We start from the raw sequence: 22,519 nt of genomic DNA, 5'->3' as shown, positions 1-22,519 counted from the left end.
ACGTCAGTTAGTAATTGAAGTAGTAGATACCTTATAATATATTTTCTCAGAAGTGATTTAAAAAAAATATGTAATTATGTTCAATTATTAGAATGCTACATTCTTAAATCTTGTGAATTATTCGTTCAATAAAAAAATAGTTAATTACTTAAAAACTATTTTATTACTTAATCCGAAAAAAAATCGAAAAAGCGATTGCTGCATGTTATTATTACATACGAACTTGGGTAATTGCGATCATTAAGTATTTAAATAGTAGAGGTAATTATTAACAATTATCGTGTAAATAAATATAACATTTGAGGCGCGTACTTTTTGACCACTCAGTAATCTGTGGGCCGTGCAGCAATACTCTACGGTCTTAAATCCCGAACGTCCAGGTTTTGTCCCGAATATCCATTATTCTGAGGGAGCGCTAAAAATTTCCCGAATATCCACAGTGAGTACTTGTAAATAAAACGCATTTTCTGTGCATTTAATGATTTATACCAGTATATTATTCTTGAAATCTATTCTTAGATAATGTTGCAATCATACAGTATAGAAAGAATGATTGATACATCTACTAATATTAAAATATACGACAATGAAATTTGTTTTTCGTCTCCTGTAAAATTGACATTTGGTCTATTCGGGAAACAAATCCTATAGCGACGACATGTTATATGAGTCTCCATGTTATGCTAATATTTATGAGATAAAAAAAATATATAATCACCAGCAATGCAATCAAGATGGTGGACAGTGAATCTCATGGGGGGGACAAGTCTGCAGGCACATGAGAACAAAATGGCTGACGACAGTCCTTCTCCACGACCAGTCGATATGCATTTTCCACCGTACAACACTGCCTCTTCATTCGGCACTACCCAAAAGAAATCTTTCTGCAAAAATACAACTCAATATTTTTTAATATTTCATTGGGACCACCATATCGGGACAAAACACGAAGAATTTCCGATGGTTTTATTTATTTATTTAAGAAAACAAAACATTGTGGACATAAAATATCAAAATTCAAGACGTTCACAACATGAAATCTAAATAAAATTCTAACAAATATTACCCTCACAAGAGAGAAGAAGAAAAATAAAAAAACATATACCTACTTACAATTTTATACAGTATAATAAAATTTCACTCAATTCAATGTCTGTCTTTGGGGAGTGCATTGACTAGTTTTGCACCCCTCGCTAATGGTGCCTGATAGGCTTGATACGAGGAAACGGTTCCGACCCAGAATAGATCATGACTGCGACGACTTAGGTTTTCTTCACTAAGTGTTTATTTTAGATTCGTTGCCTTTCTTAATGCAGTTTCACAGCCATACCATTATTACAAATGCAACTGTGATTTTATGGTAAGCATATTCAATGTTAATTATTATATGAGTTAGTCCAATACTGGTAGCAACTGCTATCCTCTCCCAAAGCCAACAGTGTGTGGTATAGTTTGGCTTGCCGGTTACCCATACTATCCATATGCAATTCAGCTAAACTACGGATTTTGATCAGTCAATATTCTATAGTCCGCAATAGGAATTAGTTTGCTCATATATATATAAAGTATAATAATTATCAAAATACCATATTATTTAGAGAAGTTGGTTGTATTCTACAATATTTACTGCAAACTTCAGTTCGACAAGTTTCAAACGACAGTTTATTCATTTTAAAATCAGAGACAATAGACAATGATTAACAAAACTCTTACTTGCAACACAAGGGGGAAAGTTTTGTCTGGCAGAAGCTTTACGAGGTTGATATTAACAGCGCTGATGATAAAGTGGTTCTTGGAAGAAGGCGGCAAGTCTTCCTCAATTCGGTCTGCCAGACTTGACTCATTTGCAAAGCGACCCACGCAGAATTTCGTATCAGGCTCTAAATGACATAGATATGAAGAGATCCTGAATGCGGTTGTTTCATATTACATTATTACTATCCCAAAATCTATTATTTTTCATTAAAAAAATGCTAAAATTAAAATTAAAATAAAAATTTATATTATAAAATGACAATGGAACAAGATTTTATATGTCTGCCTTGAAATTAGTGTTTCCAATTGCCAACAGATCACCAATGAAAACTGATATGCAATATAAAATCATGTTTTATAATGAAATAATTACAAGATGAACTTTTTATATACCACGTTTTTAAATTTTCTGTTGAATCTTATAAACTTGACAATTCTTTAATACAATAAATACTTTTTTTTGTACTTGATAGAATTACTGAATAAATATAGAATACTGAAATGTCATTTTGACATTATATATTGATTTCCATAGTAACGCACGTATATATTAATAATTTAGTTGCTAGGACCCCCTTAGCAACCAATAATAGTGTTTTACTTTTTACGAATTTTTTCCGAACTAACTTTCCATACAAAACAGAATTAACTGAAAATGAATTTAATTCTGCTTAAAGATGGCTCAAAGTATTAAAAAATGCATTGTCATCGTGTTCCGATATATTCTAAAAGTTTCAAATGTCTAGCTAGTCGGGAAGTTAGTTAAAAATCTTCAATCGTCCAATACAAATCTTGGACAAACAAGAAAAAATTTGTACTGGACAAACAAGAATACGAGCTAATAAAAACGTGGTAAAATACTTTTCTCTAATATTATTTTAGTATTTATTGAATGTGCAAGAATGGACCTTATTCAAACTATTAAAATCCCAATTTACAGTTTTTACAAAAGCTTTTGCAAAATTCACAATTTTAATTTTTTATCATTGATTTGTACACTTGTTATATTATTTATAATGACATTATCGCGAGACTAATTTTTTCTCCATGATGGTTGATGCAAAAATTGTTGTTTTAAATCCGCCCATTCTAAAAGTCGGCAAATTAAATTTCATATTGAAACAAGCACTTTTGAAATACAATTTTATTGGTGGATTTGACAAGCAAAGAGTTATAGAGCTCCAAATTCGTAGGTCTTGCCACCAAAATTGAGGATTTGGAGAGAGAGAAATGCAATTTAATTTCACAACACAAGTGGAGCGCTCTAAAAGATCTACCTAAGGTAGATACTACGATTTTTAATACATGGACTAGCTTTCCTAACTCACGAACAATAATTTTCAAATATGAACAATATAAATAGCATTTAGAGAAGCCAAATAACCGATGAGAATTTGGAGTCGCACCTTAAATTAAAAACTACAAGTTACATACCAAACATACAAAAACTCATTATCAGAAGGTCATTGTTCACATTAGTTTTAAGGAATGCGTGTAATTCATATTCTGTAAAAATTATATTTATAATTTCAACAATAAAAACATATATTTACGTTAGTTTTATTCGGGAAATCTTCTTCGCTTAATAAATAAGCAATTATAAAATGTAATTAATTCATTTAAATAAAACATATTTACAAAAATATACGTATGGCTCTCGAATTTTTTTTTAACCGTTGTGCCACTCATATTTGGCTCCTTTGGTCCAAAAGTTTGCCGACCCCTGCTCTAGACCACTGATGTAGTCAGGTATCGTGAAAAGTAGCTATACTAACCCAGACTGATATATGTGTAATCTACGCATGATATTTTTGTGACTATATAGCTAATTATTATTATTTGTTGAATTATGAAATTTTACTATGGATGCGATAAAATAATTTGTCTTGAATCAGAAATAGGTTAAATATTTCTCATATTATGATGTACTCAAATTATTGTATTTACACGAGAGCATGAATAAATATATGTAAACCTTCAAGCCAGTCATGTCCACAGTCGATGCAGTAGATACAGTCGTCGGCACTCTTCCAAATGGCCAACTTCCTGTAGTGGACGGAGATCACCCCGTACTTGTATTCTTTGAAGAAGTTCGTAATACCTTCAAGTAGACTGCAAGCGCCCCGAGTCTTCCCTTTGTCAAATAAATGACCTGCAACATTATGTTCAACAAAATAATTCATCTAAATACATAAGCTACCTATATCATAAATTTCTATACAGCTTTACTCTCGGTGTAATATGGTTGTCTTAACCTGACCTAACTGCGATGTAGAAATACTTTTAATACTTGCAAAAATAATTAAATTTGTAATAGGTATTTATACATCAAAGATGTTGAAACTTCTTCCCTGTGGATTTACTATAAAAAATCGCTGAAACGAGTACCAGGTTTATGAAAGTGCTAATCTGTGTCTCATCAGCATTTGTATGTAAATTAGCAATCCTTTTTTTGCCGTTACTATCATATGTTTAGAGCAGGGGAGGGCAAACTGCGGCCCGCGGGCCGCATGTGGCCCGCCGGGTATTTTTTTGCGGCCCGCCATCATTAATTCTACTTCTGATAACGAATAACTTTTTTATATTTTTTAAAAAAATATTGACAATAGATTAAAATTTATCTCAGTATGTCTTCCTTGCGTCTCGTCTCACACTATGTAACCACTATTTTCTATGTTGAACATCGTGACACATTTAAATACTTTTAACTCTGCGTTGCAAGGAAAAAAAAATATATGCCCACGATATGGTGAAGAGTTTGAATGGATTTCAATTAAAACTCAAGTTGTTCCTTCGACAAATATCGAATAAGAACGTGGACCACTTTCCAACTTTGAAGTTGCTGAATATACCAGAATATAAATTTGAAGAATATGGTAAAATTATTAAAGCTCTAAATGACGATTTTTTACAAAGATTTGGTGACTTCCGAAAAATTGAGACAAGTTTAGCAACAGTACGCTATCCATTTTCAATAGATATTGATAGTGTACTGACAGAGCTACAACTTGAGATTATTGGTCTGCAGTGTGACACTGATTTAAGAGAATTGCATCGTCGTGAAGATATATCCAAATTTTACAATGCCCTTAATTCAGACAAATTCGAACAACTCAAAGATTATGCAAGGAAAATGTTCGTTGTTTTTGAATCAACCTATATATGTGAACAAACATTTTCGATCATGAACCTTAATAAAAATTCTTTACGATCAAATATCTCCGATGCCCATTTATAAGCAGTTTTGAAAATACCAACCACAAAATTAACACCTGAATTTGAAAAAATGTACAACACTTTCATTCTTCTCATTAATTTTTTTGTAATGTTTATTTTTCGTGATAATAAATAGTGTATATCTAAAAATGGTATTTTACTTGCGGCCCGCCGCTCATTTTGAATTCTTGAATTTGGCCCTCCATCCAAAAAGTTTGCCCGCCCCTGGTTTAGAGTCTACCTCTACTCAAGAAGGTTTCCTTGAAATATATTCTTAGGCAGATGTAGTGGAAGAATATTTTTATGCATTTGAAATAAATTTTGTGATCGGGACAGCCCGACTACAAATTGCTACGTGATCCATTATTATTCTTATATTTTTATGGGTAACTTATTTCCTGTTGGCAAAATAATAATCTAATGTTTGGGAATTGCCGTGAAATTGCACAAGCATTATTACAGTCGAACTTGGTTATTACCAGGAAGATGGGACAGACTGAATTTGCTCATTATAAGCGTTACTCGTTATATCAGAGTATAGCGTTAAATAAGCGATCACATAACACAAAAAGTCGCAATTCAAACAAAAATACACAATTAGAATTTTTCCCCGAAACAAGCATGGCATTCATAAACTACAAAAGAAGTTGTTTATTGTAATGAACGCTGGTAGGTACCTTCTGACTTCAGCTTGAATTTTTTACATGAAATTTCTACCATATGCGTGGATACTTTTTCAATTTTGTCGGCAAAAACACCAATTAGGTACTTAGACACTTAAATAGTGTTATAAACGTAATCCAATCCCGGCGGAATTGGTCTACGGTCGGATTTTATTGCTTTGGGTCGAAAATGTTTTTAAACGATCGACACATTAACAGTTTTAAGAAAATTTTTGACGATACTTTTGCTCGGTATATCCGATAAGTAGCTCGTTATAAAAGTGAATAAATGTATGGACAAAATCATAAACTAAAACGTCAACGAATGTTTCCTCGTTACATCCGAGATCTCGCTAAGTCCGTGATCGTAATAACCAAGTTCGACTGTATATTATATTATGATAATTGTGTAGTTTTGATGAATTTTGTGGATCAACTGTGAAATTAATCTTTTCAAAACATACGACACCTGTGCCTTGACCGGTTGATTTATTAACTGAGGTAAAAATCCAATACAACAGTAAGAAACACTTGTTTACCAATGCCCCTGCTAGTTGTTACAAGCATATGACGTAGGTACGTATGGTAGAAAGTGGCTTTCAGTGGTAATTATTACTCATAAATTAAATATTCCAAAACGAGGGACGAAGACAACTTCTTACTACACAACGCATATTTTCGCCACAAATTTTAATGATTTACCCATTACTACTTGAAGCACTTGTGTTTCCGCAAATTCTTCATTAGAGATGGAAAACCTGGGAGAAACAGTTCCCAGTGAAACAAGAATGGATTTATTGAACTCTTTTTCGTGACAAGACAACGTCTTTTCAAAAAGTCTTCTTCCGCATAGCACCATCTGTTGATCAATCACAAATATAAAACTTTAAGCTATGTTTATTGTATGTATTAATTGTACAAATCTTCTGACTCATGTGCCTTACCTGTCATTTAGGGAACTAAAAAGTCTCCTTCCACACTTTTGCACTGTATAATTATCTTATCTCAAAATTAACCAACGTACGTAACATGAATATTGTATTAGTGAGGCTGTTGAGAAATGCGATGATGTAAATAAAATTATTTAAATATTTATTATTATTTTCATCATAATAAAAATTGAGACTTCATATTTAGGCTTTTTCATTACTATTTTTTCAGGCAAAATACTGCAGGTTCTGAAAGGTTCAAAACCATGTCTGCTCTCCCAAAATGGATAAAAAGCTCCCGTGTGTAATAAATTTAAACAAAGTTATTCTAATTAATTACTTTTTTTATTCAACGAATAATTCACAAGTTTTAAGAATGTAACATTCTAATTATTGAACATACATAATTTTGAAAACACACAAACGAGAAAATATATTATAATCAATAGGGCACGATACCCGAGAGATGCAGGTTCGATTGTCTTACTTTTTTAAAAAGATTTTTCTATTGGTTATAATAATTATATTTTCTCAGAAGTGTTTTCAAAATTATAAAAGTTATTCTAGCTTATCCTAAGGCTAAAAAAACTAAAATAATTCAGTCATATTTTAAGATCGTGCGAATACTAAAGAAAGATTTAATTAATTGATATTATAAGATATAACCTTATCAATGAAGCTAGGCGTCCATGTGGAAGCGGGTGCAGAATGATCAAAGACCAGCGTGACAATGGCCATAGCACTTGCCATGCCGTGCGTATTGCTCATTTTATTGTGCTTTGGACTGGGATGGGAGGCACATACGGTCCATTCAGAATCTGTTGACAATCTTAGAACTTTACCAGACAAGAAGACAATACAATATGACAAAGATAGCCCACGGCGAGAAACTAGGAAACCGCAATGATGTCATAGCTCCCTTTGCTGAGTCTGTTGTGGGATTGATCTCATTTTTATAACTTCCGGTGCTTGTAATGTGAGAGCCAATTGAAATCATCAACAATCTCCAGACCTTGAAGTGCTTTATTATTCTACAACTGACTGCTTCAGTCTTTAATCGTGATTTTAGTTTTGGATCCATTTATCTGAAGACCCAGGGTCCACTATTCTTCTCTGCATGTTAAAGGAGTACAGTCATTTCGAATGAGATTTACAAATTTTGAAATAAGTCTGTTTATCTAATGTTAGATAGTTTTTTTTTGTTTACAAGGACACCATCTTCTCGGTTTTTTAGTGAAATTATGACTAAAAAATACATTAATCAATACCGGATATTTCTGAGACTCTCTCGTCGACTTCGTTGTCGAAGAATTGCACCTTGTAGACGGCAAAATCTGCCGATACTAACTCCGGGTGGATATTATGCTTCAAATGAGTCACCAAACTGTCCCGCGTCGGGAAGCACAGCAGCCGGGCAGGACTCGGTACTTCTTCCTCATTCTTATGAACAAAATAATATAATATATAAAATAAACATTTAACAGGGTAATCACATCTGCAAGAGAAGAGTGATGATAGACAAAATAATATCATTAGTTTCTCTAGGATTGGAAAAAAACTAGAAGTAATATGAATACGTGTATTAATTAAGGCGCTAAGTACCAAATTAATAAAAACTGACATATTTATAGAAAAATATTCTACATACCAACGCCAATAACTTCAACTATAGTCTAAGTGCCTCAAGCAAGTCAAAAAAACACAGCAAAATAATTAAACTTGTCGACGTTGTAAGTCCGTTGGCGTGTTTTATTTATAATGGTGTAAGTAGCACTGCAGTGGTTAACGGCATTCAATATAAAATAGCTGACGATGCTGTGTTGACACTTGCGAGTTCTTAATACCTAAAATTATAGAATCTGCCATGATTGCTTCACACTGTAAAACTACATTTTTCAAAAGGTCTTCTTCATGAAATTTTACTGCAATGACTCGGTATTTTGTAACTACAGGCAATACTACTTTTCGGTACTTAGAGCCTTATTTAATACACGTATTCATATGTTCACATCATTCGTATGAGAAGAGGTTATCAGTGAAAGAAGATAAATTCGTGGTGTTACTGTCAAAAGTTGGTGAGTCTCGAAATCATGTTATGGAGTAATTGCACTTTAAAGTATGATAAATGCCCTCTAATGTCATGCATAATGGTAATTTCTTTATGCTGTATGTACATGTTCTATAACTGGGATGGCAAACCTATGGCACGCGAGATTATTTTACATGGCACGCGAATGTTCCATTTTGAAAAGAAAAGATATTACTATTTTATAATATATAATTAAAAACAAAAAATTTTAAAGCTTTACAAATAAATATATACCTAAACACTTGCTTACTTATACAATATTTAAAAATAATCACGACATACCCATGCGTATTTTCTTCGGTTTTTCATAATATTATGCTTACCAATCGATGCGCAAACGGAAACGACGAAATTCATGCATAAATAATATGACAAATCACATTCTATAAAAAATTGCAGGCAAATCATTTTCAAGAATAATGATTAATAAGAGGAATTAAAAATAAAAATATTCAATCAACAAACCTTATGAAATTAATTATCGGCAGTCATTCAAATATAATAACTGCTTGTTATTTTGCCACAAAACCGTTCAGTGATGGAGAATATAATATGAAAGAAGTCTTTTTGACTAATTTGAAAACAAGGGAAAAAAATTCAAAGAACAAAAGATATGCCTTCGGCTATAAATACGGTGAAAGATAGAATATCAAGAACTCAATTGTAAATTTTAAATTCATTGAACAATGAATATCTTTTTAGAAAACTTTAAAAAACTTTTTCACCATGAAAAACTGCTTGGCACGTCAGACAGTCGAAAAATATTATTTGGAAAATTTTGGCATGCGTACGTAAAAAGGTTCGCCAACCCTGTTCTATAATATCGAATGACCTTGAATTTTTTTTCTAGTATCCATATTATTAACAGTGGCGAAAGTTGGAGGTAGGCTGTTAAGATCCGCCATACCATCATACCATCATAAATCGTCAGGTGTTCAAATTTAGAACTTAGAACAATACAAAAAATATTAAAAATGGTATGTCAAAAATCTGGCGCCAACTGACAACTTATACTGGTGGATCTATACCATTGCTCATTATCCATGGATATTTATTTATGTAAATGTCATAATAATCATTATCGTTGGATTATATATTTTTCAAAAAAAATTAAGTAATATTGCTTCAATTTAAATATTCGAATACATTATAAAACTCACATTATTGAGTGAAGACGATTGAAAAACATAATAGTTGGAATCTTCTTGCCACACAGCCATTTCCACCGTGCCAGGTACCTAAAAATCCAAATATATGTACATATATCGTTATTGTACTGTTAAAGCATCCAATGTGACTGAATTAAAATTTAATATGAGAGACAAAACACTGCTTTATAAGAACAAAAATTAAGGTAGACTATCAGTTTAATAGCGCCTATACACGTGCATGGATTTAATTGCACCACACTATACAATAGTCTTTTAAACTATCGCGATAATAACTTTTTACACGTAAAAGTGCTGACTGTCTCGTCATTCTCATTCTTCAAGCGTAAGCGATACGCGATGTTGTCATTGTATGGTGCTATTTGACAGGTTGTGACATCAAAAATTACCTGCGCGGTGTAGTTCGTTTTTGTCTCGGCAAGTTTGCCACTATCGTTCTACTACGCAGCATGCAATCTTCCAACTTTAACGATAATACGCATTTACAAGTGCATTTTCTTGTTATGGCCGCTATAATACGTACTGTCAGCAGTAAATCCATGCACGTGTAAACGGTGTATAAGTCTCCTCATAATTGGTTTAACTAAATAACAGGTAGTGGGAGCTCGTTATCATCGAGTGTTTGTAAAAAAGTTGTAGATATGGATACAATCTGTGTTTTAGTAATTCAAAAATCTATCTTTACTGTTTTATCATTTATGTGAAAGGTTTGCCAATCTTTTTTGTCACTTGACTCCCTCTAATCCAATTAATGCAATAGGGATGAAACTTTTATACATTTTGTTCATTGAGTATGCGGATGACACACTGCTCATGGCAAAATCAACAAAACATATTGCCATCTTACTCCATCGGGTTGAAAAAGAATGTGAACCGATGGGTCTAATGATAAACTTATCCAAGATGAAGCTGTTTATTGGTCATACATCATGATAATACTACGACGTAACCTAGTCTGTTACTGAAATATGTAGAGATTGTAAGCGAATATATCACAAGGAGAATATGGTAAAAAATGCTTGAAACTACTACCAAATTGGAAGCGCAAAATCATTATCAAAACAACTAAAATGTGTCTAGTAAGTCTCTTGTCTTCCCAATTTGTATATTATATGCTTCTAATGGTACGTTTACATTTGACACTAATATCGTCATATTTATGTATGACACAATATTCACTTAAGTGTAAACAGTAAGTATATTTGTATCTGCCACTTATTTTGCTTGTGTCGACTCTCACCTACCACTTATTCAATCTACTTATATACGCAAATGTAAACACCGCGTTTTCGACAAGTTCGAACTTGGAGCGATATATCACCGAAGTTGGACCACCGTCTACTTTTATGTCAAGTACCTGACACAATATTCGTAGTTTGACAGGTACCTAGTGAATTGCATATCGTCGTGGTAAATGCAATAGGTTGTATGTCAAAAAAATCTCAATTTTGTTTTATTGCACCATAGTGACCAGCTCAGTCATCTACACTACCTCCAATAGGTCTTATGCCGTTAGACCAATAAGAAGTCGACCATCCCAGCTCTTGCAAAAAGACGAACCGACACGTCATTGATATTGGTCACGCCAAACAGTCGTATCTCAGAGCTCATCATAATGATAGTCATCTTTTTGTTTGTTTTTATTCCTCGTTCTTGACTTTATACTAAAGAATTCGTCAAATAATACGATCTAAGTAATTCACCAATCACTGTTTTTTAAAATCTACTTTATAATTACATTATTGTTGTCAGATTTAGTAAAATTTTCAAGATTCTTTCTACAGATAATCTAACATTACTTTTTGTCTCAAACTAAAGAAAAATTCTCCGACGTACCTATATATAGACCGATCAGGGACGGCACCAATTGGAGGAAAAGATATAATGCTGAGCTCCACAAGCGGCCACACTGGATAGGGACAGGTGGAGGAAGCTGTTGGAGGAGGCCAAGACCCACACGGGGTTGTCGCGCCCCTGATGATGATGATGATTTTTTGTCTCATTTATTTATTGCCGAAGTAATTATTTGTTCGCCAATCACGATTGACAATTTTAATACGACACTGTTTATTTAGTTAAAAATTATTTAGTAAAAAACTATCAAAATGATTAATGGAAGTCGTGGGCGGTATTTGGTATCTTTTGCAGTCAGCAACATTACTTCACCAGATGGTAAGAATAAATAAGATTATGACGCCACAAAACAATAAGATGTGGAGTGGAGATGATATTTAAAAATCATTATTTTCTTCAGGACCTCAAATAACCTGTGGAGTCGTAGGAACCACTGACGATATGACGTTACAAGTTGAACCTGGGAATGCAGCGGAACTTGAACTCTTAGTCTTAGAGCATCCATTTAAAGTCACTTTTCAAAATATTGGTTCAGAAATAGAACTCGATTTTGCTGAGGTTAATAATACTTTGACTGTCGAAACTCCAATTTTAGAACAAGCAGAATCATTATTTAGGCAACCTTCAGACATAAAGATAGCAGAGAACATTGTATCAACACAATCAGTCCCGAGATAAAATATAGATTGTGATATGACGATGACTGAACATCTAAGTGGTCCTGAACATTTAATATCTGACATCAGTAGTGACTGAAGCTCTGTATCAACCTGAATCAAATCAATCAAGCTCATCAGGAGACTTAGAGGAGTTTGCTATGCAGTCTCACACCCATGGTGACGAACCTACTGAGCAAGTCAATCAAAGAAAACGAAACGGGCAAAGCAATAATTGTAAAGAGTGGAAGAGGCAAAAAAAAACTCTCAACTGCGATTGCTAGGCAAGTCTTATGCGGGTTTTGAGAAGTGTGAGGAGTCTGGCAAGTATAGACAGACGTCTAAAAAAGAATCTAAGACCATAGGTCCGGTCCACGTTGTGGTGGGCATAGTGAAATCATGCTCAAAAGGATGGACCAAAAACAGCCTTTAAGTGCGATACAATCAGTGATGAACAACGCAGCTTCCTATTCACAAATTTTTGGAAAAAAACAAAATAAAATTACCTACCGTTTAAATAAAAAAAATACTTTTCTAAAAAAAGTATTCTTTTAAAACTGTTATCTTTTTTTTTTAAGTAGGTATTTATTTACCTGCTCTGTTTTATGCAAATACTTAATTAAACTATGATATTTTTAAATAAATCTCTTAAAAAAATATTGTGTATTATTTAGAATAGGTATTAACTATTAATCTTTTCTTTTAAACATTGAAATCATTTCTATACAAGTGCCTAATTAAACAGAGATTTTTAAACAGATCTCCAATTTATAATATAAAAAAAACTTTTTCATTAGTCTAAGCTTACTTTTTAAACGTTTATGTACAAGTGTATAATAATATGTCTATATTGATATAATATTATATTTTGTTTCATTATAAATACCTAATTTTAGTGTTTTCAATTTAGGTATGTTTACATAATAATTTGACTTATGTCAACAAAAGTGGCCAAAATTGACGATCAAATAGTTGTATGTCAACCTAACTTTCTAAATATTCATCTTACGTCAAAATGATGATAACAGTCTTAACAGGGAACAAATTCAACTAAGTAAATAAATTTGTAAAAAAAATCGGTGCAATGGGGTTAAGATGGGATAGTTTTTTGTCTCTCCTGAAAAGTTTGGTATCTTTGACATACGACCTATTGCATTTACCACGACGATATGTATATTTCTAATGGTACGTTTACATCTGACACTTATACCCGTATACTTATTTTATGTGTCGGACATAAAATTTCATTTACTGTTTACACCTGCATGGATCTGACATAAAATTCTGGTATACTTCTCGTTGAAATAAAGTCTCGACACTTTATTCAATGGCAACATTGGAATAAATATATGCGGTGTTTACATATGATATTGTAATTTATTCGGACACTTATTTTGTATACTTCTCAAAAACGTTATGTCAGTTGTCAATATGGGAATGTTAAAAAAGAAAGCAGCGAGTGTTATTATTTTAAGTCTTTTGGCAACAAAAAGGAGGAAAAAATGGTCTAGATGGGTGCGGGAATGGATTCAGCGACGAGAAGAACTAGGTGCCTTCCGTTTAATGTCAGAGTTTAAAATCGAAGATCCAACTCAATTTGTGAACTTTAGTTTGCAAGATTGGACCTTTTGCCAAAAAACAAGACACACAATTCAGAAATGCGTAGAAGAACGATTAACAGTAACATTGCGATATCTAGCACTTGATCGTCATTGCATATTCAATATAATATTATCGTACCTAATACGAGTGCAGGTGTGGGCCAAAATGAATTAGGTAATACCATTTGAAGCGCATTTTTTCTTCACAGAGTGCATCAGAATTAATCGTATGTGCCGAGAACAAGCGATATTTTATTTTCGAACAAAATCCATAGAACACGGCACATCCGATTTATTTCTCATTGTCTATGATTTTTGACAGATCGCTACAGTACATTTATTAACGTAAACGTTGGGCATACATTCATGGTTTACCTATTATTATTGATTGTCCGTTGTTTTAGAAATATACATATGCAATTCACTAGGTACCCGTCAAACTACGAATATTGTGTCAGGTACTTGACATAAAAGTAGACGGTGGTCCAACTTCGGTGATATATCGCTCCAAGTTCGAACTTGTCGAATACGCGGTGTTTACATTTGCGTATATAAGTAGATTGAATAAGTGGTAGGTGAGAGTCGACACACGCAAAATAAGTGGCAGATACAAATATACTTACTGTTTACACTTAAGTGAATATGGTGTCATACATAAATATGACGATATTAGTGTCAAATGTAAACGTACCATTAAAACAACGGACAATCAATAATCATAGGTACACCATGAATGTATGCCCAACGTTTACGTTAATAAATGTACTGTAGCGATCTGTCAAAAATCATAGACAATGAGAAATAAATCGGATGTGCCGTGTTCTATGGATTTTGTTCGAAAATAAAATATCGCTTGTTCTCGGCACATACGATTAATTCTGATGCACTCTGTGAAGAAAAAATGCGCTTCAAATGGTATTACCTAATTCATTTTGGCCCACACCTGCACTCGTATTAGGTACGATAATATTATATTGAATATGCAATGACGATCAAGAGCTAGATATCGCAATGTTACTGTTAATCGTTCTTCTACGCATTTCTGAATTGTGTGTCTTGTTTTTTGGCAAAAGGTCCAATCTTGCAAACTAAAGTTCACAAATTGAGTTGGATCTTCGATTTTAAACTCTGACATTAAACGGAAGGCACCTAGTTCTTCTCGTCGCTGAATCCATTCCCGCACCCATCTAAACCATTTTTTCCTCCTTTTTGTTGCCAAAAGACTTAAAATAATAACACTCGCTACTTTCTTTTTTAACATTCCCATATTGACAACTGACATAACGTTTTTGAGAAGTATACAAAATAAGTGTCCGAATAAATTACAATATCATATGTAAACACCGCATATATTTATTCCAATGTTGCCATTGAATAAAGTGTCGAGACTTTATTTCAACGAGAAGTATACCAGAATTTTATGTCAGATCCATGCAGGTGTAAACAGTAAATGAAATTTTATGTCCGACACATAAAATAAGTATAACGGTATAAGTGTCAGATGTAAACGTACCATAAGGTTTGAAAGAAATAGAAAGGCAGAGGCTAGACGCTTTTGAAATTTGGTACTAGAGCTAGATGCTAAGAGTCTCCTGCTAATTATTCCATAATCACGAAACTCCAGAGTCGAGGCAGACTCTCCTCGGTTTGCCTTCACTGGACTCTCTATTTTTTTGGTCATATTGCCTACAGGAACAATCTGGAAAAACTTCAGTATTCAAGAGCTTCACCAACTCAAGAATGCCATGGGTTTTCCAATGCCTCTGAATGCCAAGATAAATGAAGCCAAGCCATAGAGAAAGCTGTCAGACGGCCAAATCATCTAGGTCACAATCATCAGTCATGAATTTGTAATAAATAAGATGAATTAAGTGACAATTCAAGAAGTACCTAGGTACCTATTTACTGCTTGCTAAATTATGATAGTTGGGCCCATGTTGGCCGAGCGATTACCGCGTTGGGTTATAATTTCATGGATCCCTAATTCGAATCCCGGTTATGGCCAATTCATATATTGTTTTTAATGAGTGTTTGGGCCAGAGTATGGACCTAATAGGTTGAGAAAGTGGCTAACATTAATTATTTCTCTTAAAAACAAAAATCTGTTAGTAGGTACAACCTCCACCCAGGAGGCCCGTATAATCTTCTTAGGATCGGACATGTAAAAGAAAGTTGCGTAATAATATAACTTATAATGGTTACAAATTAAAACAATGAGAACTTTATTGACCTGCAAAATTCCTTTGTCTCCCAATTCAAAGAGGTCTTCTAGCAGGCCAGAGACGTCATTTATCCTTCCCCAGCCCAGTGAAGACATGCGACACTGCTGGTGCCAATCTGACTCACCGTTGTTGTATCTGCCTCCCTCCAGAATGTCACGAATTGTAGGACACTGGCCGGACACCAGGGCAGTCTTGCAATATGCCTGATATAAAATATATAATGACGTTATAAAAATTGACTTTTCGATTAAAAATACCATTAATATTGAACCCTTGAATACATTCATGTAATAATAATGAATAGCCAGAGGAAATAAAAGGATCCAAGTTCATTGGTAACCAAGTTGAGTGAATTGACTTCAAAGTTAAATATGCAATTATAATAATTTTACATTCTGTAAATTAATGAAGTTTGGTTCTCAAATGATCCACTATTTTGCTGTTCTGAATCAATATTGATATTATAAATGTTTACAAGTGTCTGAAGGGGCATATGTCAGGCAAAAGATTCAAACTGTATATGTTGCTATATAAATAATATCAACTATTTATACCATTGATTTACATAGCATAAATAGGATAGGCCTTTAGCTAAGTTCACATAGATTTGATGCATAAACAATTTCTGATGGTCCGTAAAGCATTCATTGGTCGGCGTGTATTAGTGTGGTATGTAGCAAAAATGAGGAATCGACTGATCAGTATGGAGCCAATGAGATTTTATATCGGGATTGCCCAAACTGAAAGTGGGCAATGTACGATTTTCGTTTGTAAGAATTTAAGCAGCAAAAAAATTAAACATTATACACAGTTTATGGTGTGTAATTCATTGTTAGGAATAAAATGGTTATAACCACTTGTCATCTCGGAAAGAGGTGGCAGGGTCTGACATAGGATCTGGTATCCCTCCCGGACCTATGATAGTATGGCAGATGAGGCCGCGGCTCGATGGACAGAACCCGAATGAATGATATTAATTATAAAATAAATAAATTTAGAGCGTATTTCTGGGAATTCGCACTTGGCTGTCGTAATATGTCTGGATAATCGTTCTGGCCTCATGAAATTGGATCCTCTGAGAATGCCATGCTTTAGGCGGTAACACGCTCACACAAAACTGTTACCTACATGTTTGATTCCTTTTCACGTATAAATAGGTGTGTGGTGATGCGAAAATGTGTCTTCACTCATTTTTTACTTATATGTCGCTTGTATTCATTTAATCCACATCCCTTCAATTATTATTTTCATTTCTTCGGTAATCAGACGCAAGACCTTTGGAATACTTGCCCGTTACCTATTCAGAGAACCTTAACAGACACTCCAATTTACGAGAGTCCCTCCTTGACTTGACAATATTAAAATATACACTACTGACAATATTGAGGTATACCATACCATGTAATCACTGTGACCCTTATCTAAACAACAATCCACCGTGTTAGCATCCCATAGGCTTGCTTTTTTCGACTCCAACATTTTCAATGCATTCAATGCAACATGCATGCCTTGACAGCCCATACTTTTTAAATACCTTAAAACACAATAAAGCATTAATATTATTATTTCAATCTAAATAAATAGATTGGTGAGTAAGAAGCGGTGCATGCCATGGCTGGGACATTTCACCCAATTCTGCCGTCACAGCAGACCCAATCTCACTCTCAATTGATAATATAACAGTGATCTTTACCCTGCAGGTGTGACATGATAAGAGGCGCCGCGCCGGACATGGCATAATCTTGAGCTTGCACTCTCACCATTATAATTGAGTTCTAATATGGCAATAATATTAATAAATCACCTGTCGCTGTCGAGATTCGTAGTACCCATAAGAACTAAGCCTCCTTTGTCGTCTATCTTTGTAAGGAATTTAAAATTTTTAGAATCTTCAGACCTCTTTTTTTTATCAAAATGTTTGAGAGATTCCACCACACTGAAATAAAAAATATATCTAGAATATTATAATATTAATATTATCGGTAGAAATATAACGAAAACTGGTTAAAGCCATATATTTCTAATTAAATAATAATATTTACATCTAGAAAACATTACCAGGTGGCCGTGATACCTGTCAACATTCTTGGATTAGCTTAGTTCGGTAACAGAAATTATTTCTGGGAAATTTAATTTCTCCCGAAATCTCTTCAATTTGAATCGAGCATATTCTTATAGAAATTGACATTTTGAGAGATATTATATCATTTTCAGTGAATTTAAAGTGAAGTCATTATCTGCACACACTGTGTAGCATGTGCTGGTTGGATGTATCTGGTTTGCAACTACAGTAGATTTCCAATTATCCGAGCTAATGGTGGGGAGAGGTGCCATGGATAAACGAAAAACATGGATAATCCGAATTATGGTTTTTTCTTTTTAAAATACTACATATTATTATCAGGGCTCGAAATGACCGGAGCGCCGTTCCGGTTCGTGAAATCGGTAATGTTATCGCTCCGTCTCGTGGAAAAAATTATTTGACTGTCTGAGCTAGATATCTAGCCATATAACAAAAAATCGAACATACTTATTTTTATAAAATACACATAAAATTTGATAACTATGTGACCATTTTACTCACAATTTATTAAGAAAATCTGTGACTTTGGGTTGTTTGCAGGAATTTTTTAATGATTTTCTAATATCAGTTCGAATTTTCCTAAGACTCGAGGCTCATGTTTACGAAAATGAGCAATTTTTTTTAAAATTAAATTCATGTATGGATAATCGGGAGCTTACTGTATAATCAAAGTGGGATGCTCACCCTTCCAAAAGCATTTGAGAAGCTTTTTTATTTAAATATCAATAATTGAAAAGAAATTTATTACCTCAGACCTATTCAACCTTTTTTTACCATATCCGATCCTAACCAGCGATTCAACATTGCCATGTTAATATAATACAGACCTGTTGTAATCTTGGCGGTCATCCTCGCCAGGTTGAAAATGAGGAAAGTTCTCTTTTATCTTGCTACAAGCGTCGCCATCATCATTGGTCGATTTTCCGTCAGGAATCTAGTTCAAAAAAATATTAAATATTAAAATATTATACAATTATATTATCCGGTTCTATGCCTTCAGCGAGTTATCTCGCTCTTTGTGGCCGTGATTGACAGGCCGCACCTACAAATTTCGCGAGTTATCTCGCCTGACTTTAAACTCAAATTACTAGCCACTGTCGATTGATTTGCATAATCTAAAAAAATAAACAGACAGTGACATCTAGTAGAATAATTATGAAATACTAAGCCACAAATTATCGGTATTACAGCGATTGTAGTAAGAGCTTCGCTCCACATTCAACGTGTGTTGTTAAAAATATGCAGCATGTCAGATACTGCCATAGTAATATTGTGAGGTATAGAAAAGGTATAAAAAGTGTAAAACATTTTTGTGCACTTAATAATATAATAACTGCTAAAAAATAATCAATCGAATCAGTCTAAATAAATTTTAAATGTGATTTTTAGCTGCAATTTTGGTATTATATGGGCTTCAAATATTCAAATATCTTCCAGATAAGTATTCTTCACTATAAAATACAATGACATGTCTAAATTGAAAGTAAATTAATCAGACAGAAGTTATAGAAAATTTAAGTTTTTACCATCATCTTGGTTTTTATGGGCTTTCAATAATAAAATTATTACAAAATGTTAAATTTAACTTCAAATTATAACTCAGTACCATACAATAATGTCCAAATTGAAAATCAATAAAATCACATGGTAATAAATTAAAGAAAATTTAATTTTTCTCCACCAATTTTTGAATTAATGGCTTGGTATTCCTGGGTAAATCTTGAAGCAGGTTAATATCTTAAAAATAAGTCTTAGTATATTCCTATCCTTCATTCCAAATTCCATGCTTTTATACAAAATGTACAATTATTATAATTTAGTTATATACCACCAGACTATAAGTACATTATTATGGAAACAAATGATTCCAAGCAACCTTGTTATACTGAGCTTTGAGATATTGGGTATCTATGTGACTTTGTTAGAATCGAGTAGAATCTAGTAGAATCAAGCTCCGCATTGATATTGGTTGGACTGAAGCATTTCAAATGAAAGTATAGTAAGTATCACATAACGATGACCAATTGTTTCCTATTTTACAAATTCTCTTGGAGCGTTCACTATTGATGGCTGTCAAATAATTACCGAACAACGTAGTGTCATCAAACTTCAAACTTAAGCTTTATAAGGTTGACATTTTCGAGCATAGTCATTATTTTCAAACAACAACTGCCATCTATATGTCAGGTTGAGTACTTCTGGGACTACCCTCGTAAAATGGAGCATGCAATCACATCTAATAATATTATGATGATGCAACATTACACCTGGCGTCTGAGCTGAGGATTCCGCTGATGTGATGCAATAAGACTGGTAAGCGACAAGGATTTTTGGAACAGACGCATGGTGTCCATATGCTCCAGCTAAGAACCGGACATGGACAAAGAAGAATAAGAAAAAACAATAAAAACCTTTCTGCAAATTATTTCATCAACAAGTCGTCTCATTTCATCACAGTGTTGTTTGATGTACTGCAATTCAAACGTGTACTTTGGGTATCGAGCCTACGGACAGAGAAGATAATATTAATTTATGAATCTATTTCTATATATCCGGTACTGCTCCCTATGGGAGCATATGTGGTGTGGTGTTGGGTTTTCTATTGGGTAGTCACAAATAAAATATTTGTACCTATTGATACCGCCTAAACCATGGCATCCTCAGAGGATCCAAGGCCATGAGGCTTGAATCATCATTGGGCTGATTCATGCAAACATGAACAGATCGACTGCGAGACAAATTTCTAGCTCGTAAGCTTAGATGTATGAAAATTTATAGTCACCCTTTTGCAAGTTCTACAAAATTTAATAGAATCAGTCTACCCCTTAATATAAATAAAATCCTGCATTTTTTTTTACCTACATTAATTCTATAAGCAAGCCAAGTAAAATCTAGCGTCATTATAAATTTTATTCTTAGTCAATTTTAAAAATACTTAGAAGCAAGCTGTAATTTTAAAGCCAATCAATAGCAAACGATTTTGTAGAAGTTACCTATATAACAATCGTCAGCACAATACTTTACATGCCAAAAATAGTAATTATTAATACCTATCACTTTTTAATATTATTACCTACATTAGCCTTCATCCAATTTTGACCAATAGGTATTAAATTCGTACACTTACCTATATAAATATTGGAAGCAAAGTTCCCAGCCATACAATGTACCTAATACCTAGAATACCTAGTATATCTGATTTGAGATTATTTTGAAAAAATATCTATTTGTACCATTGATATACTACTAGATGAGGAGTTCCCATACAAGTGTCATTTTAAAAATGTACCACAAAAGAAGATATTACGAATATCGTCTTATAATATTTCCTTGTAGATTGATTTGTTCAGAACATCAGTTCAATTCAGTTCAGTACAGTCCAAATAAATGCATCGTAAATATCCTAAGAAATAACTAAAATTTTTGACATACCATTTGTGCCTTGTTAATGATGCTTAGTTTTACGATCGAGAATTTTCTTCTTTTTCTATTCGGCCCCAAAATGTTTACAATAAAGTCGTCAACCAAATGGTCAGCCGTATTGTACCTAAACAGACACGCTGGCGATTCTCTGAAACATTAATGTACAATTAAATGTTAGCCATATAATAATATTTAAAAAGTAATTCACCCATAAAGGTAGTGCAGAAACTAAAAAAGAATTAATTATACAGAGAAATATTTAAAATGAGATCTCACCCAGAAGGTGTATAAAGATAAACGCCATCTGCCGACCAAAATCCAAAACATTGTTCTCCTATAGTGATAATATTACTTCCAGGTCTTGATAATGCATCCATCAAACAGCTAGATATAACAACAATATGAATGACATTTTATTAAAAAAATAAGCAATTAGTACACTAACTTCATAGTTATATATCCGATTGTAAACTCTAGATACCAATAACTATATCTTGGGGTGTGACAGTTCGGAAAATTAATTCCTCATAATAAATCGACAATACTCATATTTGCGACACTATCTTTATAATATCTACATCTTTATAATATATTATAATATTAATTTTCAATATTCTGTAAATAAGTGATTCATTCTAGAAAAGATGGTCGGTATTCTATGTTTTTAGGCGTGTATTTTAACACTGTTTTATACATTCAAAATCAAACCAAATTAAAAATGATATGGTATTAAAAAAGGTGGAGATACAGCTTATCTCCAGAAAAAAACATTTCTCTAAATCAGGTTATGTTCTCAAAAACACTTGCTGGTATGTCAGTTTAAAACATTTAACAAATAAATATTCACTGATGAAAATAGC

The 22,519-nt window shown here is 33.2% G+C and overlaps 1 protein-coding gene across 1 annotated transcript in view; it reads right to left on the bottom strand.

Moving 5' to 3' along the window:
* LOC147065237 (uncharacterized) overlaps window positions 1-22,519 on the bottom strand; it is a 52,404-nt gene that overhangs the window by 21,565 nt on the left and 8,320 nt on the right. The window contains exons 5-18 of the mRNA XM_085956351.1: window positions 21,936-22,043; window positions 21,669-21,807; window positions 20,648-20,740; window positions 19,064-19,170; window positions 17,958-18,089; window positions 17,552-17,687; window positions 16,162-16,356; window positions 9,812-9,889; window positions 7,831-8,002; window positions 7,229-7,380; window positions 6,336-6,492; window positions 3,731-3,907; window positions 1,714-1,880; window positions 719-884 (exon numbers count right to left, since the gene is read on the bottom strand). Of these exons, the coding sequence (XP_085812477.1) occupies window positions 719-884; window positions 1,714-1,880; window positions 3,731-3,907; window positions 6,336-6,492; window positions 7,229-7,380; window positions 7,831-8,002; window positions 9,812-9,889; window positions 16,162-16,356; window positions 17,552-17,687; window positions 17,958-18,089; window positions 19,064-19,170; window positions 20,648-20,740; window positions 21,669-21,807; window positions 21,936-22,043 (1,979 nt within the window). The remainder of the gene's footprint in view (window positions 1-718; window positions 885-1,713; window positions 1,881-3,730; window positions 3,908-6,335; window positions 6,493-7,228; window positions 7,381-7,830; window positions 8,003-9,811; window positions 9,890-16,161; window positions 16,357-17,551; window positions 17,688-17,957; window positions 18,090-19,063; window positions 19,171-20,647; window positions 20,741-21,668; window positions 21,808-21,935; window positions 22,044-22,519) is intronic.

Source organism: Rhyacophila brunnea, unplaced genomic scaffold (genome assembly GCF_057557595.1).
Source record: "Rhyacophila brunnea isolate RB1 unplaced genomic scaffold, BYU_Rbru_1.0 scaffold_6, whole genome shotgun sequence".
Lineage (NCBI taxonomy): Eukaryota > Metazoa > Arthropoda > Insecta > Trichoptera > Rhyacophilidae > Rhyacophila > Rhyacophila brunnea.
Note: the sequence above shows the minus strand (reverse complement) of the source record. Positions and strands in the feature narration are given on the sequence as shown.